This window comes from Leptinotarsa decemlineata, unplaced genomic scaffold (assembly GCF_025532065.1).
Source record: "Leptinotarsa decemlineata unplaced genomic scaffold, Ldec_3_MD MMD2_tig00000008_RagTag_RagTag, whole genome shotgun sequence".
Classification (NCBI taxonomy): domain Eukaryota; kingdom Metazoa; phylum Arthropoda; class Insecta; order Coleoptera; family Chrysomelidae; genus Leptinotarsa; species Leptinotarsa decemlineata.
The window spans coordinates 3163383-3191350 of NW_027412537.1; the positions used below are offsets into that span (position 1 = coordinate 3163383).

At 34.3% G+C, this 27968-nt stretch overlaps 2 protein-coding genes across 5 annotated transcripts in view; both read left to right on the forward strand.

Moving 5' to 3' along the window:
• LOC111502620 (retinol dehydrogenase 14) overlaps positions 1-11570 on the forward strand; it is a 119639-nt gene extending 108069 nt beyond the window's left edge. For all 3 annotated transcript variants that reach the window (XM_074170872.1, XM_074170871.1, XM_074170870.1), the window contains exons 3-5: positions 6908-7144; positions 10571-10855; positions 11265-11570. In XM_074170872.1, the coding sequence (XP_074026973.1) occupies positions 6908-7144; positions 10571-10855; positions 11265-11470 (728 nt within the window). In that variant the 3' untranslated portion in view covers positions 11471-11570. The remainder of the gene's footprint in view (positions 1-6907; positions 7145-10570; positions 10856-11264) is intronic.
• Positions 11571-16866: 5296 nt separating this feature from the next.
• On the forward strand, positions 16867-26842 carry LOC111502622 (uncharacterized). 2 transcript variants are annotated; one of them, XM_074170874.1, is made up of 6 exons: positions 16867-17251; positions 22048-22185; positions 23854-23956; positions 24204-24296; positions 25601-25733; positions 26577-26842. In XM_074170874.1, the coding sequence occupies exons 1-6, from the start codon at positions 16968-16970 to the stop codon at positions 26732-26734; spliced, it is 909 nt and encodes a 302-aa protein (XP_074026975.1). In that variant the 5' UTR covers positions 16867-16967; the 3' UTR covers positions 26735-26842. The 2 variants fall into 2 exon arrangements, with proteins under 2 accessions (XP_074026975.1, XP_074026974.1); XM_074170873.1 differs by having other exon boundaries at positions 16868-17251; positions 24201-24296.
• The last annotated feature ends 1126 nt before the right edge of the window (positions 26843-27968 follow it).

Genomic DNA, 27968 nt, shown 5'->3' on the forward strand with positions numbered 1-27968 from the left:
AAAAAATATCATTCCTATAAAAACACATTTTGACATCTCTTATCATTTAACTATTTTCATGTTATCGTATTTGATGTGGAGTGCCGTGTCAGGTGACTCCGAATCACCTGGTTACCAATAAACAGTATTGTTTACAGCTCACGCGTTTTATTTAAAGTTCTTGCAGGTGTTCAATGTCCTGCATAATGAAGAACAATAGTGAGGAATTGTGTGTTTCTGATGGATATTGAAGAGGCTGCAAAAAGAGCTTCAATAGGGAAGTTCCTCAATTTGGGTTATTACAGCAAATGCAAGTTTGAACAAAATAAAGTTGAGTTTGATTCATGAGTTTTTCAAATTCACTTCAAACAGTATTCAAACTAATGTTTCAAATGTTAGGTTTTAATTTTTAAAGGGTTTTGTTTCTAATTCACAAATTGGCAACAGCGCCTATATCAAGTTGAAATAATTTATACGTACCTAGATATTCTTCTTTTGAAAAGGAAAATTGTCTTTATAATACAGCAATAAGGGCAAAATATAAATTATAGTTCAAAGGCACCTCCACAAGCCACATAAACAACAGTTGTTTTGTTATTTATTTATATAGAGGAAGATGTACAAAATGTCATATGTCACAGAATGTTTCGGAACTCGGAACATAAGTAAACAGAACAGCACGCCTCTGAAATATGTCATCTTTGTTTGTCTCATTCAGGTAACAGATTCATTGTCCTTTATTAGCTATAATCGATGTTGCCAAATGGTGAAATAGAAACGAATCCCTTTAAATGTTAAATGCATTATTTAATTCCTCTTTTTTAAGTATTTAAATAATTTTTCAAAGAAAAAAGTTGAAATGATAAGTTTAAAATGCGTTGTTTTAGAGTGCTTTTATGAAAACTACTTGATTTTCGTCAGGAGAAACATTCCCCATTGAATTGTTACCAAAAAAATCGGCTCAGCAGTACGACATCGCATGTTCTGATTTTCTTATCTGGTGTAGACTTGAAAATGTCGAAGGAAATTTCAGCGAAACCGTCATCCTAACCTATCTAGAAGAGAAATCAAAAATATGGAACTCGTCAACTTTGTGGAGAAAGTTTTCAATGATGAAGTTGAGTGCGCTTGTTAAAAATGGTGTTGATACAAGCAAATATTTCAAGGCAATAGCATTCCTAAAGCGAAAAAATGAAAGTTATAGGCCCAACAAATCAAAAACTCTTACGTTTGAACAAGTCCAGAGGTTTATAAATGAAGCTCCAGATGAAAAATATTTTTGGAATATATATGGGGCCTGCCAGCGTGAAGAGCTGTGCTATTTATCACATCAAATTAATGGATAAATCATTGATTGTTCAAATTACAAATACAAAAAAGAAAATAGGTCGTTCTTTTTGCATTGTTGGAAAAAAACATTCACTATTTCAATTACGCCCTCTTGTCATCAACCATCAACGTTTTTTTCTGAAATACTCAAATTGTAAATGCAGTGCCAACAGACTAGTTCAGGAAAATGCCCTCTACCATTACTGAGTTTCAGAACCTGCCGGAACTAAAGGAATATACAGGTCACTGTTTCAGAAAGTTTTCTGATTCTTTGCTTGCAGAATCAGGAGCAAATATAACGGATATTAAGAAACACGGAGGATGGAAGTCCACAACAGTAGCTGAGGGTTACAGCGATCAATTTATTTCTTATAAACAGGCTATTGCTAAAAGGATGATCCCAACAGCAAGCTCAATCGTTACATCATCGTCCTCTTCACTTCAAGAATTAAATGTTAATGCCCATGAAATAATCAACTCAGATAGTTCAAATATATGAAAAGGCTCTTCAACATCGCAGCAGTTGTTCTAATTGCACTTTTCATATTAATGTTCATAAATAATAATAATAATGTAATCAATTATAAGCATCCATTGTTTCTTGGGACAATAAACCGAATTGAATTAAAATTTATATAATACATCACAAGATATTAATATCAGCATTTGCTCTAATTGTACTTTTCATATTAATGTTCATAAATGATAATAATAATGTAATCGATGTATATAATACATTTGTAACAGAATTTAATTGTATCTATATCTATTGTTCATAATCAAACTTCCTTGAAAACTGAATAATTATGGTTTGTTTATTGCTATTTGGTCGAAAAAAATCGTGTTGAAAATACTTTTAAAACTAGTGTTAATATTATTTTTAACTCGCTACTTTGTAAACATCATATTTTAATACTCTTGACAGCCATTAGAAATGTCACTTTTTATGACAGTTGTACAAAAAATGTTTTAAGTGATTACCTTCAAAAATGCCTCAATTGAAGGGAAAATCTTCAATCGACTCAAAAATTATTTTTGAAAATAAATGAAACCATTTTCTGTGAGGATCATTGGTTTTCGTTTTCAGAATCGAAAGTTGTTTCAAAAGTTCTGCCCCTTTTTATGAAACTACTTCAAACTATAATATATCAGTGAATACTTATTTAATTTAATCAAAATAAAATCCATGTGAAACATTGCACTTTTGCCAACGTTACACGAGTCGATTAATTGCGTCAGCATAAAAATGATGTGCTCGGGATTCGATGAACTTGACGAAGGCCCTTTTTGCTTGGTTCTGATTGGCGAAGGTTCTACCGGTGAGAAGTTGGTAGTCGATTGGCGGGAGGTCTGGAGAGTATGGTGGGTGAGGCAGAACTTCGACGCTCAATCCGTTTGATTTTTGGTCGGTGATTTGTGAAACACGGCGTTGTGGATCGGACCAGGCCCGGTTGCAGAAAGTTATAGTGAATCACATCAGCCGCTGACCACCATACAGTAACCATGGTCTTATTTGGTGAGTTTTCGCACTTAGGAAGTGCCTGGGTGGCTACAAAAACATATGATATCAAAACGGGCAGAACTTTCGAAACAACCTGATATATTTCTATAATCACAGACAGTAAATGTATATGATTTTTTTTCTACGATGCATGTTGATCTGTGAACTAATTTGTTCTGCAAATTTGAATTCATCTTGAAAAATACTTAAACAATGTTGAATTTTTGGAAGAAACATTTGAAACCTCTTCATAATGCATAATAATAATAATGGTATTTATTGGGTCAAAAAGGATATGACAACCAAAGGGCAACACTACAGCTCTGTTCTATCATGATTTTTATAGTCCTGAAATATGATTTGCATAGTCAAATTTGCCAAAAGTTCTTGTACGCCTTTTTCCAGTTGGATATTAATAACGACTGAGATCGTTTTTCAACCATACAGACATAATATGTGACAGAAAAATTCAAAATATTATCATGCTGGAAAAAGTGATTTCTATGGTTATTCATTCTTGTAAGAATTTTGTAAAATACACCGATGACACACTTTTTTAGTTGATGGAAGTAATATCGATAAATCAAAGACAAATCATGCCATAAACTGCTTTTCATAAACGATTGTGGTAAAATAAATATTAAGAATATAGATTTCTCCGAAATTATCTATATACCGGGTGTCAACGAATCTATTAGACAAGTCATAATTTCTAGACTATTAGGAGAATTGAAATGAGATTTGGTATAGTTGAATGGTATGTGGAGAGGAATGTTTTCACATATTTTCCACTTTCCGGTCACTTCCGGTTTCAGCGGAAATGGCTCCGGTTCTGAATTTTTAAATGGAACACCCTGTATATTGTAACATTTTTGGATTTCTGAGACAATTCTGGATCAGAAACTGACATTTCCGGAAGTTTTTCAGCCTACTTGATTTTTTCAGAGTCACTTTTAAAATTGCATCTAGGTGGCCATGATCGGACGTAAACTAATCTATGGACCTCAGGTGATATCAGAAAATTGCAATAGCGGAGTTTTAGTGACTAGTGTGTTGAATATGAATGAGACAAGTTTACAAAATAACATTTTCGTGTCTAACTATTATTTTTCAAATGGCGACCATTTTTTGACAAGCAATTTCCGAAAAAAGGATTTTTTGACGAATCTAACGTTACTAATTTATTTGCGATTGGATCAACAAATTTAACAAATTTAACTAATAATTTCAGCGATGCACTTAGATTTTTTGCAATATCCTAAGTTCTTGAAAATTCCACTATAGTAAATTTTCAAAGTGCATCCCTTCTTGTTCAAGACACATTTCAGCTCGTTCAATTGTTTCTCTCAACACGTTTTGTAACATTTGAGGCGATATACTTCTAAATGCCTGTTGAATCCTTTCTTCTAAGATTTTGAGAGTGGCTGGGGCTGTTGCATAGTAGACCCTTTCTTTTACATATCCCCAAATGAAGAAATCTAACACAGTCAGATCCGGTGAGCGGGCATGCCACCGTACTGGACCGTTGGTTGCAATAACTCTATTATTAAAATGCTCTATTAAAAAATCAAGTACGTCTCTGCTATTAGGGAGTGGTGCTCCATCTTGCTGGAAGTAAATTTGCCGTAAAACTTCTGAAGGCATATCATTAAGATGATCCTCGATTTCATTTTGAAGAAAACCCAAGTATCTAACCCCTGTTAACTGACCTTGAAACAATATTGGACCAATTATTCTGTTTCCAACGATACCAGCCCAGACATTGACGCCAAACCTTTCTTGAAAATTGCCCTCTCTCATTGCATGTTGATTTTGTTGGGCCCAGTACCGACAATTCTGCTTATTAAACATGCCATTATTTGTAAACCGTGATTCGTCGGAAAATAGAATGAAGTTGATAAAATTTGGGTTAACTCTATGATTTTGAAGCAACCAATCACAAAATACTACTCTTCTATTGCCGTCGTCAGCATACAAATGTTGATGTAACTGATATTTAAATGCTCGATATCCGTGCTTTTTCAGTATTTTTCTTGCTGATTCGTGACTTATCTGCATTTCTCTACTAATTTCTCTTAAAGAAACCGTTTTGTCAACTTCTACCATAGCAAGAACGTTAATCTCAGTCTCCTCATTTATGACAAACCTCTGTTCTGCGTCTCGATTTCCCTCTTGCCTAAAACGACTCTCAACATAGGGAAAATACTGATGAGATGGGTGTTGCCGATTGGGATATCTCTGAGCATACAACTCAGCAGCTTTCCTTGAATTTCTGTGGCATTCTCCAAACAATAACAACATATCCACTTTTTCACTTTGAGTATACATTATTTCGACGAAAAATCAAACTAAAATTAACGAAAATCAAGAGAAACTTCTACTTTCTGCTCATAAAGCTTATGTCACTGTCATAACCTATCATCATTCCTATCCATGGCACCCTTGACAAAAGTAAATGAATTTGTATCGAGTATTTTCCTCAGTAATATTCAATTTATGTTCTTATTTGTAATCCAATCGCAAATAAATTAGTATCGTTAGATTTGTCAAAAAATCCTTTTTTGCTTGTCAAAAAATGGTCGCCATTTGAAAAATGATAGTTAGACACGAAAATGTTATTTTGTAAACTTGTCTCATTCATATTCAACACACTAGTCACTAAAACTCCGCTATTGCAATTTTCTGATATCACCTGAGGTCCATAGATTAGTTTACGTCCGATCATGGCCACCTAGATGCAATTTTAAAAGTGACTCTGAAAAAATCAAGTAGGCTGAAAAACTTCCGGAAATGTCAGTTTCTGATCCAGAATTGTCTCAGAAATCCAAAAATGTTACAATATACAGGGTGTTCCATTCAAAAATTCAGAACCGGAGCCATTTCCGCTGAAACCGGAAGTGACCGGAAAGTGAAAAATATGTGAAAACTCTCCTCTCCACATACCATTTATCTGTACCAAATCTCGTTTTGATACACCTAATAGTCTAGAAGTTATGACTTGTCTAATAGATTCGTTGACACCCGGTATACTTTTCTCAAAGACTTCATGATAATCTCGATCCCAAATCCTTCAATGTAATTTTTGAAAATAGCGATTTCCAGCTAAATCAGAAGCAACATATTCCCCAAATGAATAAACAAAAATGAGTAAATCCTTTGTTCTTAGAACTCTGAAAGCACAGGTCTCACCCAGTAAAGCATTAAAAATAGTTTATTTTGCAATCATAAACTCTCATGTATCTTATGGAATCACTGTCTTACTACTCACTTGATGAATTTCTCAGCTCAACTCAAAACTCATAATTGAGTTATGTACATTATGTATGAACTATGCAACTATTTACAATTGAAACCACTATATGTTAAGAAGATGTTTTGTATCTCGTGTTAGGAATCACACGTTAAAAGGTAAGACCTCGTTAGTCCTTAGCTCGCACAAGTTCTCAACTTTTGAGAGTTGTCGTTCGTATGGGAGCGACAGCTGATTAACGGAAAAACAGATTTTGAACAGATTTTTTTTTATTGAAAAACACTTTCCCAACACCAGAATAAAAAATATAGCCTCTCTCCGTGATTGGAGAGACCGTAATTTTTGTTCTGGTTAGGAAAGTGTTTTCAATAAATTCATTTTTCGCCAGATGTTCCAGTACGAACTATCAAGTTAAGATGTTTTGTGTTTATATTCGCAACTTTTGTATTAATTGATGTTTGTGCATTATTAGTTTTTTCATTTTCACTCTACTATTGTGTACTTTCTTATAAACTTTATGTTCATTAACCACTGTCTGTCAACTTAAAGATATTTCTATCTCAATATTCACATCAAAATAAAGGTAGCTCACGACACACAAACGGACACAAACTTAGATTTGATAATAAACATTCTTGATAATTTTATAGATTTTTATAGATTCTTAAACGATCCAGGTAACTTCATGCATATTCATACATAATCTTAAATAATATTTCAGAGTTTTTTACGTTATTTTGGATAAGCTTGAGTCCAAATGGAATCATGTAAGCCATACTGGTCGGCTATTCTTCCTCTCACAAAATGACATTTTATTACCAAACACCTCATTGTTTTCTTGTGCCTAGATGAAATAGTAGAGAGTACGAAGAACGAAAACGTGGTCATCAAGAAGTTGGACATCTCCTCACAGAAATCAGTCAGGGAGTTTGCAGAGGATGTTCTCAGAACAGAAACCAGATTGGACGTTTTGATTCACAACGCAGGAACAGGCGAGAAAAACTTCCAAAAGACAGAAGACGGCGTTGAACTCACTATGGCAACTAACCATTTCGGACCATTTCTTTTAACACATCTTCTCATTGGTAAGTACCTGCACAACTCAATCATTGTCTTAAAACTAAATCGTATATTTTTCCTATATTACCTTTTTACCTACACCTACATTATCTTTTTGATGACAAAATTGTCCCGGAATCAACACTAGATTTAAATTTGCCACCATTTGTGCAATAACATGCTGGCAACCCTGAAAGACTATTTACAAGCTGACAGTTTAGGATAAGTAATTGAACAACGTGTCTTCATTGTTGGACATTATCTCAAAATAATTAAAATTTGGTGACTGCAGTTCGAAAATTTCAAACAAACTATGGTCAAAATATGGAAAATGGATCAGTTGGATATACTTTAAATACACTGGTTTTCCTTTATTTCAACACCTTGACACGTGTTTCGATCACCGAGTGATCATCTTCAAGAGGAAGATCAAACAGTTTGATCTTCCTCTTGAAGATGATCACTTGGTGATAGAAACAAGTGTCGAGGTGTTGAAATAACGGTTTGGTGTTGGGAGAAAACTCCAGAACTGTTCGACATTGGTTGGCGAAATATTCGTTTCGGAGATTTCAATCTTGAAAATAAACTTTGAAGTGTTTGACCTACAGTAATCCAGGACAAGGATTTGAAGACCCTGATGGAGACTCACCCATCACAAACGGTGCGTGGGATGACGGAAGAAGTGGGATTTGAACGATCGACAAAAGTTTTAAATTTTTGAGGTCTGTTCTTCTTTGCTTTTGCGCAACCAAAACGATCTTTTTTTGAATCGGATCGTCACGTGTGATGAAAAGTGGATTCTCTCCTGAAACAATATTCCCCTGTTGGTGCCATTTTTGGAGTGTGTGTTCCATGATTTGATAAATTATCTCCCCCAAGCAAAAATTCTGAATACGTCCCTGGTTTCACAGGTGATATCGCTCCTCACATTTGACACATATATTTCACATATCAGAATACTGAGGGCCACTTGTTGAATAAATAAGTTAACTTTCATCCTTCGAGAGCCAAATAAATAGAAGACGAGTAAACCATTGAAGAAACTTATGTAATGTAGACAGTAACTCATACTGAATGTGATAAAACTGGTAGATATTGATGACAATCCACCAGGACGTATACAAATAATACGTTATTGTGAGATTTTCACTTAACATACTATAAAACCGGAACACGTGTTTCACACGTGTCGCTATTGTATAGTGAACCGTGTCACGGTTTTGTAAACTGTTAATTGAAAATCTCAAGTGTTATTTGAATACGTCAAGTCGGCAGAAGATCATATAAAAGAAGTGCAAATGCATAATTTTTTACAAAATGTCGAGCGGGTTTACTTCGAAGAATGACTATTTCCCAAGAATATTATCATACTATTACATATTGTCATGAATAATAATATGTAAAAACAAAATCAGTACGTATAAATTCAGTACGTTCAGCGAATATATTTGTTTTATGAAAGGATATGCCCTATTTAATCTCCGCTGGAGATGGTGAACTGACAGACGCTATGGAGAAACTCATATTAATGAAAATGTATCATTATTATCATAACCGAACATTTGAATAATTATGAAAATGATAAATCATTCAATTAGTGATCATTATGCCCGTTCAGAACTTAATATTATCATTTGTCAATGAGAATAGTCATTAGGTGAAATATATAATTCAAACTGAGTGAATAATGAATACCCCAGGCAATATTTTTTCGCTCTTCTAGGTAATGGTTATCGATAACTACTTGTTCTTCTGGTAGGCAATGAATCCTGAAGGTTTTCAATAATTCCATCATCTATTATTCATTAAAGAGTTTGTCGATTCACTGTATGTTCATTATATTGAGGTCAACAAAAATGGGTGTAATATGTATTTACCTCAATTATTCCGTATATTTAGTTTCGCTGTTTGAGTTATTTGGAAGATATTTGAAGGTGATCGACTCTGTTTCATGGTGAATTTCATTAGTTCGGACTTCCATTGTCTGATATTATATAAAATGATTTGAAATCCCTAAAAGAACTAATAAAACAAACAATTAAAAAATAATAGCTGAAAATAACAATTATATTAAGCAAAAAAACTCTGAAATGAGATAACAGTGAAATAAAATACAAGTAAAAATTGAACGATTCAACAAAAATTTAAAAAAAGTTAAGAGATTCCAAGCCAAGTTAATTCACAACGTTTCGATTGTTAGTATCCACAATCGTCTTCGTGTGATGACTGGACTAATTCCTCCCAGTGATGGACTATTTATGGGTCATTAGAGTACTTTCACTTATCTCCGCTTTCCTTTTTCCGCTTCACCGGTTAAGCAGGAGATGACCGTTTGGCGGAAGTTGGCCATTTTTCGCTTAATTCTGGGTTTCCATATGTTGCGTACCTCTACGCCACCTTGGCTGAATACATTGTTGAACAACATGTATGTGGCCTCTTTGAATTTCCTCCTAAACCAATGCTCCTCCCTGTGTATGATCTCAGCTTGGAAGCACTCGATGTTATGTTGATGGGGCCAAACATGCTCTGCTATTCCTTATTTGCTGATTTTCCCTCGCCGTGTGTGTTTCTTGTGCTTGACAATGCGGACTTTCAATTCTAAAACATTTTAAAAAAATTATTAAAATCGATTTATTACTTCAAATTTTAGGGGGGTGTTTCCATTAAAAATAGGTCACACTGTAGATGTTTCCCACTCAGTGTCGGTCTAACGAATTGTCATTCTTGGACGTATTGGTGTCAGGTTATTAGCTGAAATTTTCATATTGTATCATGGTAAGCACGTAGTCGAGCCATACTAGGACGACCAGTGTTGCCAAGTCATTATAATATTTAGTAGAGCAGTAGCTTAGCCAAAACAAAAGATGTACTGCAAAAATAATATACACTGAACACGGCGCTCTTCTCACCCAATTTCTTCTTCATCTGCATTGATTCGCGATAGTCCGCAGTCTAATACAATACGGCTCCAATGTGAAAGATTCGATCTTTTTGCTCGCCGCATTGTAAATAACACTGTGACGAATATTTCCGACTTTGCGTCTTTTTTCACATAACAGTTATTCATGCGCAGACAATCACAAATATTATAGCCTCAGTTATCTTTGGGGCACCATAACAACTATCATAACCTAACAAACTCAATTTATTCAGTCTTTAACTTTTTTCTCAATTTTTCAAATGTTACGATAGTTATTCTGCTATTCTAGGTGGAGAAAAATCCAACATTTCAATTCTATGTTCTTAAGTTATAACACGATTCTGCGACCTTGTTTACAAAATTGCAACACGTGTTTCGCTATACAATAGCTTCTTCAGACTCAACACTCCACGCCTGAAGCGTATAGCGAAACATGTTGCGATTTCCTAAAACTGTTTCCTAAAAGCCTCACAATAAAGTATTTCTTGTATATATACTATAATTATATAATAATGTTTGTTTTTTTTACTAGATTTACTCAAACGTTCGGCACCTTCAAGAATAGTAGTAGTAGCATCCGAGCTCTACAGATTATCTTGCCTCAATCTAGAGAAAATCAATCCTTCAAGCTGCTGGTTTCCGCCGTATCTGTACTACGTTTCTAAATACGCAAACATTTGTTTCACTCTAGAGCTTGCCCGCCGTTTGGAAGGAACAAACGTAACAGCAAACTGCCTACATCCAGGCATGGTTGATTCAGGGATCTGGAGAAATACACCCACCTTACTTACTTGGCCTGTAAAATTAGTTGTTAAAGGTGAGTGATACGAAGAAGGTTACATACTTTGTTTCATTCTGTTCAGTAAATCAACTTAGCCTTTGTGTTGCCTAGCAACACTTTTTGTTTTTGAGAACAATGACGTTTCAAATTTCACATTGGAAGATTCCAACAATTTTTTGTATAAAAATGAATAAGTAGAAAGGCAAAACCTTTCTTTCCCAATAACTTTTTAGTTTCGAGTTCAGTTTCAAATTTTGACCAGTTTTCACTCAATGTTAATTAGAATTTTCACTGAAATCTGTACGAAATATACAAGGTATGTGGGATCACTATTTGTGTCAAATTGACGAAAACTAAGATCATAATAATTATCATATACAATTATTACAATTATTATAAAACTATATGTCTTAATGTTCTAATTCAATTTGTATTTTTATTACAGTTTTCTTCAAAAAACCTGTCCAGGGCTCCCAAACCAGCGTGTTCGCAGCTTGTTCCGAAGAGTTGGAGAAGGTTTCGGGAAAATATTTTATGGATTGTGCTGAGAGAGGTCTTAGCAGCGGTGTCTTAGATGCATCGAAAGCTAAAAAACTGTGGGAACTTTCGGAAACTATTGTCAACTTGAGACCGACTGATCCTAAAATATGACTTTGATCTTATACTCATATACTTAATTTGTTGATTTATATTATTTATCAAAATGTACACGAATTCACAAAATATACGGAGAATTGTTAAGAAAGAAAAATGTTCTCAGCGATGGGTCAGTTTTTTAAATGAATCAAGGTAGATAGGTAGGTTTAAAGTGAGTGGGTCTATTCACCCTTCTACCGCAACCCATGAGGGTTTATTGTAGCATAAACCTAATCAAACCGGACCAAAATGAATCCAATTCTTCAACGAAGCCGATAACTTCATTTAGAAGGTGATCTTTTAGGTCAACTGGCGGATGTGGAACTCTGCAAAAGAACGAAACCCTGATTAGGTCTGCGGCGTGACAGGTGAAGATTACAGAACCATTACAGAACCGTTTTTTGTGGAATGTGATATGTTTAAATATTGACAGACCCTGGTACATGTTCCTCAATCTAGTGTGGACCTGATAGACGTGACGGTTCGCCTTCGATTACTTTCCAAGCCAAAATGTGCACTTTCATAGCTACAAGGTACTAGCTTCGCCCACCAGACAGAAGAAGCTCTCAGGTAACTTGAATCCATCGGGATCGGAATGCGCGGCTCTGGATTCATACATATGGGCTAGCTTCTAAAATATTCTCTACTATACGACAGTCATGCTGTTTGTTATTGATTGATAAATATTGGGGTTGTCGGATAGTCAAGGTGTAAAATTTCTATCTTGATGACCTCAGAAATCTTTCCATTTGAGGGCATCTGTAGGTCAGCTGTACATGACGTTACATAATATTCAGCAAAGCAGAGCTCTACTCCAATTAGTATCTACAAAATAGTATACGTTTTTTACCTGCTCAAAGGTAGTTTGTTTCCTGTTCTAATGCAGATTCTGCTTCTGCTACTCAAAAATTTCATGCAAAACAGTTTCATAAGATGTCCTACTTCTGAGGAGGCCTACGTCAACCTATTTTCATAATACCAAACAGAAAATTAGTTTTCGGAACTAGATGTTTGCTTCAACGAGAGCAGCAGGAAGACTGCAACAAAAAGTATGATGGTTAGACTAAACCAACTGTTGAAACCCACCTCAATAAGCATGATTTGAAAGACCAGAGGAGTTTTTTGGGAAAGAAAGTTTTTGGCTTTCTACTACTCTATCTTGATACAAAAAAAGATGGAGTGGTAGAAAGCCAAAAACTTTCTTTCCCAAAAATTAATCACTCCTAAAAAATATAACCTCTTCAATTCAAACCAGAGTCTATTGTCACTCAAAAAATCTTAAAAAATGGCCACCAGGTCGTACACAGAAATGTCTCTCAAAAACAAACGAAAAAAAGCATTTCCTAAACAACTACTTCCGATCACTTCTCATTCTGAATATGAATGGGAAAGTGAAAAACCAAAATGGAATGTTATTCCTGAAACTAAAAATTCGTTCCATTCAATAAATGAAATTTACACGGCTGGAAGTATAGTACCTAGTGGTTTGAATGACTTAAGGATCTTCCATTCCAGAGTAAGATGGTAAAAATTTTCAAATCATTTGAGTGACTTGTTTTTCAGATGTATTTTTAAAAAGTGCTGATGATGAGCTGGTGTGTAGCTCGCCGATGAATGATGTTTATTTATTCGCTAATGTTTTTTGGATAAATTCAATTGAAAAAAATTTATTTTCATATAAATCGATGTTATCAATCAAAAGTAGTTATTACAGATAGATTGTTTGATTCGGATCGGGAAGAAATGTATATGCATGATCACTCGTATCGTGAAAAGATTTATTTGGTATAATCTTTTCATTACTTCTTTAGAAGTTCCTATATATACCATAATCTAAGTTATTTTCTTCATCTTAGGCAACAAAGTAAATCTCTTAACAAACTATTTCGTTTGACGTTTGGCAGCAATATAATTGAAGAGTCGAGTGGATAAAGGAGGTGAGTAACTTTTTGTCAAAAATCGACTTATCCCCATAGATAAAACGGGTAAGTGATATTTTCTCACTTAACTTTAACGTTGCAGCAAAAATATAAAAAATAAAGAGAATTTGTACGTGAAAAAAGAGGTATGTGCATATTTTCTAACACAAGTTTATGAATGAAATAGGTATCTATCGCACTTGTCTCTTTTATTCACTGAAACTGGTAGTTACCTCCTTTATCCATTCGATGACACAGCTTTACTCACGCTTGTCTCCTTTATCCACTAAAATAACAGTTCAGTATTTAAAAGTCAAACAGTGCAAGTGTGTTTTCTTTTAATTTTGATTCGATAATGAAATCGCTTTTCTTTAATACTGATTACCTTGTTTGCGAGAAATAAATTGATACTGCAGAAAGCAATAGAAATATTTAGGTCAACTAAAAATTAGGGTGATACTAGTGAAAATAGAAATTCAAAGGTTTACCAAAAATTCGTTAAAAAGCCTGGATAAAGAACAGCGTGATTTTACAGAACGAAAAGGTAAGTTTTTGAAAGTAGTGTATCTACGTGTAATAACTCGTATTTTATCACGGGAGTCAAAAATGTCTGAATATTATCAATATGAATATACCTTGAGCCATAGGTTTTTTTACACTTTTTTGTTTTGTTTCTTATACCTGGCCCATCAAGATCCTGTCGCATAAAACCCTAAGCAAGAATTTTGCTTTTTTATTGCAGTCTATCTCACTGATTCCGAAAATGAACCTTATCAAGCAGACTCTGAAGATGATCTCAAACACCAAAAATGGTAAAGACGTTGGAATTTAAAAATCTTAATAGTACCATCAATTCTATTCAAAGAGAATGTAGCTGCAACTAAAAAAAAATAAATATCTAACACATAAAAACAGACAAAAGAGACAAAAGTGTTTGAACTGGACGAAAAAACAACAAGAAAGAAACACAAAAAATCAAATATGTGGAAGAAAAATATTACAGCAATGGCAAGTGACCAAAAAGGGAAAATAAAACCAAAGAAGATTGTGAATTCAGAAACGCTTTGTGAAAATAACTGCATGAAAAATTGTAGTGATGAATTGAAAACGGAAAAAAGATAAAACATATTTACCAAATTTTACATGTTAGATGAGTATCCCTTGTAAAGTACCTGAAAGGCCCCAGAAAATGCTGCTCGTCACAAGTCTGCATCTTTTATATATGAAGTAATCATTAATAATACAGAGGTGTATCAAATTGGCAAAAGAAAGGTAGAATATCTTTAAAAAGGCATTAAAGAAAGTTTGCGTGCACCCAATAAACGAGGTAAACATAATCGGCCTCATAAGATACCAGATGATATATAACAATATGTGATGCAACATATCAGATTATTTTCAGCAACAAAGTCTCACTATTCAAGAAACAAAAATTCCAAAAAAAATAACTTTCTTTTTTTTTATTTCAAAGATGTACAAATTGTACCAAGAAAAGTGTTTGAAAGAAAATAAAGATCCTCGTTTTAAAATAAAATAATGTAATATTGTGGACTGAATCGTGTTCAGGTCAAAATGAAAACTTTTGAATGATATATTTATACCAGTACCTAATATTTAAGGGTACAGTGAAAATTATTGACCATAAATTTCCTGAAGTGGACTACAATTAATTTGATTCAGACCGCGATTTTGGGGGCATTGCAAAAGTTTTACCTCGTCATGAAAACATATACTCACCTGACGATTATCAAACTATAATAAGCCAATCAAGGCATCACAGATTTGCGTCAACACTTTAGGAAATTTTATAGCTTTTGATTCAGCATCGATGTTAAATTTAGTTAATGGTACAAAAAACGCACTAAATGAAACCGTTCCATTTTGAGACGGATTAAAATGGATACGTGTCTGCAAATATGGATCATACTATTCTTGTTTTTTTTTCTAATCTTATAATAAACTTCATCTGGAAAACTTTTAGTATGAATACCCCCTTTTCCAATTAAAGCTGATCTGTTTCGTGTAAAAATACTTAAAGGATGAAAGAGGTAACTGCACTTTTTTTCAAAATTTGTTTTTTTTTTGTAAATGTTATCAAATTTTAACTAATGCTGAAGAAAATGTTCCATCATAGCCCAAGAACGGGTAGGGGAAGGGTGGGCATAGTGGCCACTGGTGAAGCGTTTTTGAAGGCAGCTACATCAGTTATCACCATAAAAGACTTTAGAAAATGTGGAATCGTCCCAATCGACAGAAATGTGTTTACAGAACTGGATTATGCAGCTGCTGAAACAACAGAAATAACTCTACAAGAAGACCCTGCGTCAGGAGAAGAGAACACCATCATACAAATTTGTGCATCTGTCAACAACAGTAGCTCAACAGAACTCATTGGTGGTTCTGAAAACCCCAATAACGCCTTCATAATGGTATCCCTACCTTCTGTTAATCATCCAATCAGGTCTAGCAGTGGGCTTCCTTCTGCAAAATTTGATCCATCTATTCCCAGCACTTCATCAGCTGGTTTCCTAGAAACAACTTCAAATTTGAACAGTCCACCAAACAAGAAGTCCACTTCATTTGCTGTAGGTCCACGTAAAATTGTTCCTGTACCCAAGGTCAATATGATTATCAAAAGAGAAACTAAGCGGAAGAAAGGAACAGCAACAGTTTTAACATCCAGTCCTTATAAGGCCACTCTCATGGCAATTAGGAAATAAAAAGAAGATGAAGAGAATGCGAAACAACGTAGACTAGAAGCAAAAAGAGAAAGGGAAATCGAAAAGAAACAGCAGGCTCCTAAGAAAAGGGTGGCTGAAATTGAAAATAAAGGAAAACGCGCATTGTTTAAGAAAAAGAATGACGGTCTCTATAATGATGATGATGAAGGCAACGTCAGCGATGTCGATTGTTTAGTCTGTGGTGATTGTTACTCGAAATCCAAGGAAAACGAAGGCTGGATTAGATGTTTTCGGTGCCTCAAATGGGCTCACGAAGCCTGCACAGGAGCCGAATAGGAGGACGATGACTTTATTTGTGATTTATGTAAATACCAGTGATTTCATAGTTTCACATACTTTCAGAAATGTATTTTTGTTTAAAACCCTAATACAATCGTTTTGAGTTCTGAAACTAAATGCGTTTTATTTTTTCCATACTACCTACATCCATTTAGGCAGTGGCCACTTTGCCCTACCTAGTGGCCACCTAGTGGCCACTTTGACAACTTTTGGTAAAGTCAAAATTTTGTACAAATAAGTTCAAAAATCAAGTTGTTTTTATTTTTGGATCAGGCCTAAGTAACCATACTAAATGTTGAAGGGATTTATAAAATGTTTCAAAAAAGTTTAGGGGTGGAAAAAAATAGATGTTCCTTAGAGTGGCCACTCTGCCCACCCCTCCCCTAAAGTTTCAACAAAAACATAAAATCATCAAACGATTCACACCTTTTGTGAATCACTGTATATAATTTTTCCTTTATATTATCTCGAAGCATCACTGTCATCTGTCAGTCACAATTACTCGTAACTTCAAAATCATCAGTATCATTCATCATTAATCCATCAAACCACTAATCTAATAACCACTTCACAATGAATCAAACCAGTACAGAATGTGTCCGAGTGGACATAAACGTGTTTCCCACTGCGCCACCTCCTCCGCCCCCAGTCGTCGGACCCATCCCCGAAAAACTTTTGAAAATCATGAGAAAGTACAAGTACAACTGGCGGTTAGATCAGTTATCCAAACCCAAGCATCTCGAGAAAAAGTTTATCGCTGAAGTTGTTGAACCGCTGAAGATTGTTAAAGTCAAATTACCTAAATTGGATCCGGAGAAAGAGTACTACGCGGATCAACAATCTATACCCTTGATTCGGTGAGTACTTAATCAACTAAGGACTATAAGTACATGGGAAATAAACTATACAAGTAACGTGTCTGTGAGAATTTCCATTTGAAATCTGGTAGAATGACGATGAGTCTGGAGCTAATGCTCTGAAAAAATCGCAAAAATTTGCAGGAAGTTACAAAATCGAGGTTCACTGCCTGTCTTCTCTGACACATGCAAACTTTTTGGCCTTTTGATAAAAGCTGCAGAGAGACACAGAAATCGAGCTCTATCCGGTGTCAAAGCTCGACCTTGCAATGGACTGACGTCGGGAGTCTCGTTTATCTTTGAAATTAGCGACTCGCCCGGCTCCGCACGGGTGCCATGCTGGCACTAAATATAAATTTACCCACCGGAAATTTAAGGGCATGGAGAAACAGTGATGAATAGATAATTTTGTTTTATAAACGCGCCTTTTTTTCCCGCGGCTGGCGCCCCAGTTGGAATATTTAAAAATCCTTCCGTGTCCTGCTGAATGAATAAAAATTTCGGGAGATGCCATTAGTCATTTTTTTCTCAGAAAAGTGGATAGTCTATTTGATTTGGACATATTTTGAATGTTTATATATTAAGTTTCAGCTCAATATATCATACAGGGTGTTAGTTTTATAATGACAAATTTTCATGCTTTCTTGATTGCATGAAAAACTATACATTTCATGCGAATGTAAGTTTGTTTGTTACGGTTTCATGCGAAAACTGCTCAACCGATCATCATAAAATTTTGTACACATGTTCTTGGAGGTATTAGAAGTAACATACGATACTTTTCATTTAAAAAAATATATTTAATAATTGTTATGACGAGTCTTCCTCAATTAGTCTAGTGTTATTTCACCACACTTTTGCCCTATCCCCCCCTCCTTGAACTTGTTCGAATTTTGCGGTTTGTTTCCATAAATACGTTTTCCCAAATATCCCCAACACAAAACGAACATTTCTGAAAATGGATGAAAATGATGAAACGCGACAAAAAGTTTTAAATTATATCAAAGATGAAAGAAATAATTTCTATTTATATCAATTCTATTTTTATTGATCCGTATCTATAGCATCCAATAGTCATTCTGAATTACTGATTTTACTGCTCTGCTTTTGCTTCTTTTTTCATTTCTTATTGCTTCAATCGTTTCCGCAACATATCTCAGTAATGTTCGACTCCAAATAACTCACGATTAATTTCGATAAGACAAAATGTCTTCCGTTTTCAATCACCAAAACCAATTTTCCGGATAATTCACATGTATCAATCACCGACAATAATAACACCTTCACTATACCCATAATCATAAACATAAAATATTTGGGAGTCTACTCAGATAGTCACATGAAATGGGACACTCAATCAAGAAATTTCTTGAAATAAGATACTTGAGAATTTTATACTTCGCACTGGTGGAATTACAATTGAGGTACGGAATAATAGCTTGGGGAGGTGCCTACATAATCAAATGAACGGACTCGACGTTCTCCAGAAATGGATACTAAAGATAATATACTCGAAAGATCGATTATATTCCAGTGATGAACAACTGGCAAAAGTTTTAGATACCAAGCAATTATTTTTGAACGTCTTGATAGTGAAGCAGAAAAAAATAAGGATCTAAAAATTACTCGAAAAGGAGATAGCCACCTCGCAGTGGCCTTCGTCTCTAAAACAATATCCCAACGTTCATCATATTTTCTCAAACCCAGAGTATACAATACAGTTCCCAGTGAACTGAAAACAACTCGCTAAGCCTATTCAAGAAAGAACTGAAAAATTGGATTTCAAACCTTCCTAGATCATTCACCCATCAACTGATCGATATAAAGAATAATTTCTGAAATAATACAATAGGACCAAGAGACTATTCTACAGAGGTCTTCATTTTCATTGTGGACTAAGTTTTATTCAATGAAAAAGTATCGATACTATAAATCTCAAATAGCTTAATTTATATATGTGTATGTGTGTAAATGTATGTATGCACATGTATGCGTTAATTGATATTTCGTCAACATCCTTTATTATTACCTATCATTATTTTTTTTCATTGTTTCACGACAAGCATGTTTTTTGTGGATTATCACTCATATTTATCCATTCATATTTCATTTCATGATATGATACTATGTAAATTATGTACAAAAATATCATCAAAACCATTTAACTACCTGCTGAAATCAATTTGTATCATATAATTAACTTTGTCATTTGTTGAATAAACATATTATTATTTTTTTTTCACCGTAGTGTGTGCTGGTCAGGCCCTATCCTCCGAAGCCCCGATACATTCGAGAGGGCGCGCCAGCATTATCAACCAATGACCACTCCCCACACCGTGGGGTAAGTGATCATTGGGTCCGAGAATCATATGCCCTGAGCAAGCGCAGTGAGCCAAAAATGACAGCCTTCTACATCTGTGCGGCTAAGATTTCTGCCTTAGTGCAGCAAGCCGGTATGATTTTAAGATTCGAGAGTAGAGAGGACATCATTCCACCAAGGACTCCAATAATCGAAGAGTTCGAAGAGAAAATCTCGATATTTTATCCGTTTTTCCTCCACTTTTCTGACTATATTCGTCTCGCCAGGAGCTGGCGCCAAATATCGCCAAATATCGTTTTGGTCTAGTGTTCGAGAAGGACTACATCAGGCTTATTAGCTTGTATGAGCCTGGGGGTGGGGAACGAATAGTTCCAATAAATTTGGCACTTCTCGTTCCCCACAACGGATTCAATATCCCCCGGAGCGTAGGGCAACAACGGTGTCTCGTCAATACCGTAAGAGTGCCGTAGATGGTAATATAGCACTCTTAGGGCCGTTATGTCGATGGATATAGGCCGAGACCGCATATGCTGGACATGCTGATAGCAAGTGCATTAGGGTCTCGGGCGCCTCGCGGCAGGCCCTGCACCTTGTGTCAGGAACCTCTATACACATCACGCGACTGCGGTAGACTGAGGTGTTGAAGACACCATCCTGGCAAGCCATGATGAACCCCTCAGTTTCCGACTTCAGCCCACTCGACCTGAGAAAAGCGAACGTCAGGCGCTTTGATAAGCCAAGGTCTTCAATGTTATTGAAGAAGACCCCATGCATTGGCTTATCCCTTATTATTATTATTATTATTATTATTATTATTAGCTCACTGTCTAATGAACAGAAGGTTAAGTCGGAAGTTCTCCAAGACTTTGTTCTTGGACCTCAATTGTTTGTAATATTTGTCAATGATCTATGTGAGTGATTGCCATTCAACTATGTTCGCTGATGACACCACCATCACAGTCATAGAATCTACGGTAGAGAGTTCAATAAAGAACAATGATAGCATCAGTTCACAAGTAAGTATATATGTGATTACTTGATTTTAGATACCTCAAAGTCGGTATTGATGAATTTCACAACAGAAATGAGAGTACCTTGGGTGAAATAGATCATTGCGATCATATCAACATGTCACATGAGGTTAAATTTTTGGGAACAATATTGGATGAACCATAAAGCTCGAATTTGCACATCGATAGTGAACAAAGTATTTTTTGCGATTGAGCAAATGAAAGTCTATCGGCAATCTATTATGCTATGGTTTATTCTTATATTTCGATCAACATAATGTCTTAGGGATATGGCAAAGATTTCAATATTCCTCGGTTGACAAACCATATGTACATATTGTACCACACTGACTCAATGAATTATTATTTTTATTATTGATAGTCTTATATTCTCAAAGTTGTTTATGAATACACTGATTCGTTACTTGATGAAATTAATGAAAACAATTTCCATAGTGATAATCAAACATTTTTCACACCATGAAGTTTACTCAATAGCTAAAACTTAATTCTCAATCTGACCTCCAGAAGAATTGTGCACATTTTCACTTAGAAAAACAACAATTTGTCAGTAGCGAATATCACTGAAATATCACTCAATTTTCATTAGTGATAAGGTTAGTTTCAGAAAAAAATTATTTGAGTTGCCTAGCGAACTTTCAAAAATGTCTACATACTTCTTCATCAATATATTTTTTTTTCAAAAAATTAAGAGTTTGAGAACTACTACTGGAAGATAAATTCAATTTCCATTCAAATACCCAATTACCAAGTTCAACCCCCGAATTTACCAAAAGGTTTGAAATAACCACTTAAACCAAAATTGAGTTTATTCTTTGCAAAATACAAATTGAAAGTTGAGATACTAAACTCACTATACAATTCAAATTGAGTATCAGAGCCAGAATTCAGTCACCGATTCCACTAGTTTACAAACAACATCTACTAAATAGTTATGAATATCTTCTTTCTTGCAAAAACAGGTTGCTTCGTAATTTTTTTCTGTTCATCATTTTTCAGTGCTTCATCTCTTCATGGTTCTCATTATTCTTCCAATTTGTTCATTTAGTATTATGGGTTACGAAGTCTTTTCAGGCATGTGAAGCAACACATTTATTTTGATAGTGGTGGCAGAATATTAAAATTCAACACAAACCGTTTTTGTTAGCAATTTACTGCAATTCAAGAATAACTAATTTTTACCATTTTCAAGGCCCACTGTGGAGGTGAACTTTACTATTTATATATACATCACGTACTCAGATTTGTGAGAATGCCAACATATTCAAACTAATATTATCATAAATATTATAACATATTGATTTCCACAATTTGATGCAACTTTTTCGAAATCGGACTTTTGCAGCTAAAAAATAAACATTTGGGAAATTTTAGATCACATATAAATTTCATGAAAATATTCTTGGAATTCGAATTCCCAAAATTATGGATTTCATATTTTACAGGTGGTTGGTGATAAATAAAAAACTTTATGGAAAACAGAATGGAAAGAAGTATCGCAAAACCATTAATAGATATATCAATAAAGGCTGGGGTTCAATATATAACTTTTATAAGAAGAGAGAACGTGATAGGAGACTGAGGTAAGTCAACAAAAAACTTTTTCACGGAAAAAAACAATATGAGGCAAATATTGTGAATCAGATTTAACGAAATCGTACTTCCAATATTTTTTATTCATTGATTTTCATCCCTTTATATGACGCTAATAAAATTATGGTAGGACATCTTCCATTATTATAGAGAAAGTAGAAAAAATTTCGATTTCAATTTTTCGAATTTCCTATATATCATTCTAAGATGGCGATTTTGCCTCGAAAGTTTTCCAATTTTATGACTTTTCACTAAAAGCATGCATCAATATCACAAATTAAATGCTGAAAACTCGGCATTTGCTTTCACCATTCGAGCAATTAGGTACAATCGGGAGCTTTGGGCTGGTAAGGTTGGTGCTGAGAATTCGAGACATAACCTTCATTCTCGCAGTCAACACGTATACTACTGATGATATCTGCCGCGAAACGTTCGTTGCAATAGGTAACATTTGACTAGGGAATACCAGCCCGAACTTTTTTCTCTTGAAGCCACATTAAAGTTTTTAGGCATGCCGTTCTCTTCCAAAAATCCAGTATTACCCTCAGAGAATATTTATCAATTTTTTCGCAGGTTCTTCGTGACTCACAAACCAGTTTTTAATCATTCGAAATATATTATAGTAATATGAACCCTCTAAATTTTTTGAAATCACTATATCTTTTGGAATGTCTATAAATAATTATTATCAAACAATTATTAGCTTAATATGATACTATTTCGCCTCAAATGAATTCTAAATGATGTCCTGCAAAAGTTTCAAAATGTTTTCCCAAAAAAATCTACCGATGTCGCCGTTCAGTTATATTTATTATAATTGAAAGATTATATTTTTAGGAGAGATTCAATTTTGGGAAAGAAAGTTTTTGGCCTGCTACTTCTTCATCTTGAATCTTCCAAAGAAAGGAAAGAAAAAATCGATTTCAAAAATTAACTGTATGAAATCATGTGTAGATCATGCATTCAGACAGAAACTAAAAGAAAAGGCTCTTTCGATACAGCTATTTTCGTATAAATGAATTACACGAAAGAAAAATACTTTCCAAACAAATACTTCTATATGATCGCTGAATTATATGAAAAACACCTTTCTCTATTCCCTTTGTATCGCAAAGATTCGTAATGGAATCGAATCAGATATCATTCACAGAATTCCCACACAATATAATTAATGAAATGAGTGAAATTTCACTTACATGGAACACTGTCGTTCTCATATTCGATGTTTCGGCGTTAGGCACTTGCCTTATCGACTATTCAGTAGCAAATACGGATTATATTACAAAAAAAAACAGTCACTTCTTTCATAATTACGACTTTTTGTCACGGAATGGGTTGAATCTACCCATGTCGTCGATGACAGTACCCAAGTAACATCCATTCTCTTATTTCTTTGAATCCCAGCCATAAGAATCTTGTTTAAATTGAAATCGTATATTTTTAGAAGAGATTGCATGATCTAGACATCTTTTTATACAGTTACTTTTTGAAATGGATTGCTTCCTTCCTTTCTTTGGAAGATACCCACATTTTTTTGTATCAAGATGGAGAAGTAGAACGCCAAAAACTTCCTTTCCCAATCTATTATAATTTTTTTAGAAATTAACTTATTACAAATGTGAAATTGTCGAGTGAAATCATTTGGTGTTATATTACAGGCAACGCAAGCGAGAAGCAAAGAAGGAAAAAAGGATGCCAGATTTTGAAAGATTCACTAAATTGGCCATACCCAAACGATTATTCAAACCACAATCTCCTACGGTAAGTTTCATCCTTCATCAATTACTGAAATATTTTTGTTTGAAAGTATGTTTTTCCGTTAACCAGCTGTCGCACCTCTACGAACGATAACCCTCAGAAGTCGAAACTTGTGCGAGCTAAGAACTAACAAGGTCTTACCTTTTAACGTGTGATTCCCAACACGTCCTGTGATATTTTCAATTAGAAAATCCAAATGGAATTCAATTGAAAGCAACAAATGAAATTATGTTCGTTTTTATTTCAGAAGAAATCACCTGCGAAGATATTTTCAAACTTTGATCGTCTAGATGTATTGGCGACTCCAAAACCATTTGTTGAAGAACCAGTGAAACGTCTTGGGGTAAATATTTTACAATAGATAATAGTTAACGATTTTGATAATATAGAAACATTCACAAAGCCAATTCCTTTTGGGACTAGAGATTGAAGTAATAATAGCAAAGATTTATTTTCCCAAGAAACATACAAGCTTATAACAGGAAAAAATAATTCGAAGCTGTAAGATAACCAAGTACATAACCAAACAAATAAAAACAAAAAAAATCAAAACTGAAATTAATAAAAAAGGTTATTGAATTTACATTGAGGATTCAATTAGAAAAATACATTATCAAAATTGCAAACATAAACACGCACATCAGAGAAAATGTAGGTACACAGTTTTAAAGCAATAAATGTTTTTTCAAATCCAAGAATATGTAGAAATTTTCATTTATTATATTTTTCAATGTATTTACTAGTTTGTTGTGAAACTTGATAACTTCAAAATAATCGAATTAGGTATATTTGTTTTCATCACAATCAGATTGTCTGAATATATTGTTGAATTGTATTGGTCACTATTAATTCTGAATGTCAAGTTCAAATGTTTGAGCCAATTTTTACACAACTGGATGAAGGTATATAATTCGAATTTATGTATATAAGGATGGCAAATTTTATAGTTTTCTGAGCTCATATAAATTATATGTAGGCTCATTGTAGTGTAACCGAAACATAATTTTATTTTCAATACTGATATTAGATATTGAATTCTCAAAAGAATTGATGGAAAGTAAATCAGTTTGAGTTATTTTGATGATATGACTTTTCTAATTTCGAAAAAAACAATCATGGAAGCTATTTTCCTACTCATCGTTTTACGGAAAAAGTTTTAGGAAAAGAAGGTTTTGGTTTCTTTCTTCTCCAGATTCAAATTGGAAGAAAAAGCCATCTCGAAATAACTGCTCCTACATGAACATTGAATGACACGAAGCAAGCAAAATTATAAAAGATTTGCCAGATCCAACCTTCTAATATCAAGTACTTTTTCTATATTTATTTTTATTCTTTGTTTCATTTGTCCATGCCACGATTGTTACACTATTGGAAGCACCTGAACTTTGTTTGTGAGCATTCATATTTTTTTCTAGTATAATCTAAAGTCACGATAACTAGTAATTATCATCGTTAATTAACTGCGTCGAATTACTTCCACTCACAATAGTTTTTAAAATTTGAGAAGGCAAAGTTATATTAACCCTTGACATTTTCAAAACGGTAGAAAGTAATCACTCACTTTGAAGAAAATATTCAAATAATCATTAGTTTTTCGTTGAATCCCATATATCTTCCAAGAAAAATTACCGTCAAACTCACTTTCAGGTAAATCCAGCTGCTCTCACCTATGAACCGACTGAAACTGTAATTAGGCTTGCCCAAATTCCTGCTAGACTGAAGAATCTACCGAAACCTTTGGAACCTGGGAAAGTACAAAAAAGTGCTCTAAGATATAAAGGTGAGATGTAGTTTCGATAATTTCATACAATAAAAACGATCAAGTGCAGAGATAAATACAAATTCTCTCTTCTCAATCTCAATAGAAAGTTAATAATATCAAAACTAAATAATATCTTTTAGGTTTTATTTAGATCACAATTCATTATTCATTATTAAACATTAATTTTCAATTCCCAATTTTGAATTATCCGCTGAATTCGAGCTTTTTGAGTCAGTTTTATATACCCTATTCAGGTGCTCTCGTTTTTCGTCTTCACTTGCTTTCACGCTTAGCATACCGGGTGGGGGAACGCACGATATGTTGTGCCAGTGGCGGTCAGTTCGCTAGATCGTTATCGACGTAATAATAAAACTTGGGCGATTGAAGGTATCTCAGATCGTTTCGACTTTCAGCAAAGTTTGCATGTTGGACAGCCCCTATCTGTTTATATTTCGTGTATCAATTTGTCTGCCTGTCTGTCTTGTCGTCTTATGATTTAGAACACTCAATGGAGAATAATTATTTCGGTATTCGTATTATATATCAAAAATCCTAAAAACATATTCAGGGTTTTTTATCGATAAATCTCTGAGTTGAAAGACATATGAATAATAAATCATTTATTATCGAGAAACGTTTGATATTATTAGACCCATGTAATCAGAATTTCTATGTTAATTCTATTAAGAGTCCTTTCTGATATATAAGTATAGTTCAATTGAAAAACCGAAACATTGGTTTGAATCAAAATAGTTTTTGGCTTATCCTTGATCCTCTCGTCGTCAATACATTTTTGAAATTTATTGATTTTGCAAAACTTTTCGATAATGCAAAATATCCCCTGAATGCTTCCTGTTTCAGTCACCCCGAGGATAGAAACACTTGCAGTACCAAAACAAAGGAACGAAAAAGCCAAAGTAGATGAAGACTATGATCCATGGACCATACCTCCAAATGTTCTGAAGTACAAAGCCACCCCACGAATATTAGAACTCGCAAAACCGACGGAAAGAAGCTAATACTTGTTCAAATGTAACTACGCTATGTCAAAAGTCAAAAATAAACTAAGCTATGTCAAAAGTTGAAAAGCAACTATTCAAATAAGTAATAAATCAATAATAAGAAGATTTCCTTTTTTCTTTTGACGTCATCGGCGTAGACTACCTATATGGTTATTAGTATCGTGTTTTGAGAAGTTATGTTAATAACTTGCTAAGCGTCGTAGGAAGTCGCAGTCCTGTTAGCCATATAATGTTCACCCAGATGGTGAAAAATATGTGGTTTAGGGTGGATTTGATTTTCCGTCGAAATCCGTAAGAGTTATTTACAATAATGCAGCAAGTCAATTCTGTTTTTAAACGGTTTATCATGCCCTATTTGTTTGTTGGTTTGGGTCAAATTTAGTACTTGTGATGCACTGTTTGGAACCTTAGGTGTAGTAATGACTATGACACCAAACCATTATTTTAACACATCGACACGTGTTTCAATCACCAAGTGACCATCTTCAAGAGAAAGATTAAACTAATTATACTTACAATGTTATCCTTATTTATACCATAGTTACCTTTTCTAGGTACCTGCGTCATATGTGTCTTAAATTAATTTCACAATAATACCTTATCTACGAGTCTTAAATTAATATTCAAACAAATATGTGATAAGACAAAATTTGGCAACTGGCAACATAATACCGATCATTGATTGACACATTTGAACGAGTGCAAATTTTCATGTGTTGGCGGCATTATTTGATTGCAAAGCTGGCCACAGATATCAATTGAGATTAATAGTTTTTATTATTTTCAAATTATCTGGAAAACGTGCACGAATGACTATTGTTCGTGTATTTTGTCTAATAAGAAATAACGTTACCATATGTAAGGTCTTCCCAATTTTGACAATTGATAAAAGGCCATCTTGTTGAAACTACATCTGTCAAATTAGTTGTCGTTCATTCAATCTGTTTTGCCAAATCACCATAGACGGATATAGCATTCAACACAAGTGCAAATAATAAAATTGTTTTATCAAAATAGGTGTTCTGTTCGGGCAACATACTGCGCGCTTCGCTCATTTTACGGTTCCCATAATCGTCCTATCGAGAAGACTATTTGCAATGTGGTGGATAAATTTGAGTCCACTGTTTCAGTAAACGATCGACCAAATCCCGTACGTTGACGAAACGTAAGATCTTCCGAAAACATCGCCGCTGTCTATGAGAGTGTGCAGGACAATCCGAGGCGGTCAATT

What these genes read in the sequence shown, in the direction of transcription:
- LOC111502622 (XM_074170873.1), top strand. Translation starts at nt 16,968, where the DNA reads ATGAATCAAACCAGTACAGAATGTGTCCGAGTGGACATAAACGTGTTT. An exon ending in AACCAGTGAAACGTCTTGGG is followed by an intron (nt 24,297 to 25,600) that starts GTAAATATTTTA and finishes ACTCACTTTCAG; the next exon opens with GTAAATCCAGCTGCTCTCAC. An exon ending in AAGTGCTCTAAGATATAAAG is followed by an intron (nt 25,734 to 26,576) that starts GTGAGATGTAGT and finishes TTCCTGTTTCAG; the next exon opens with TCACCCCGAGGATAGAAACA.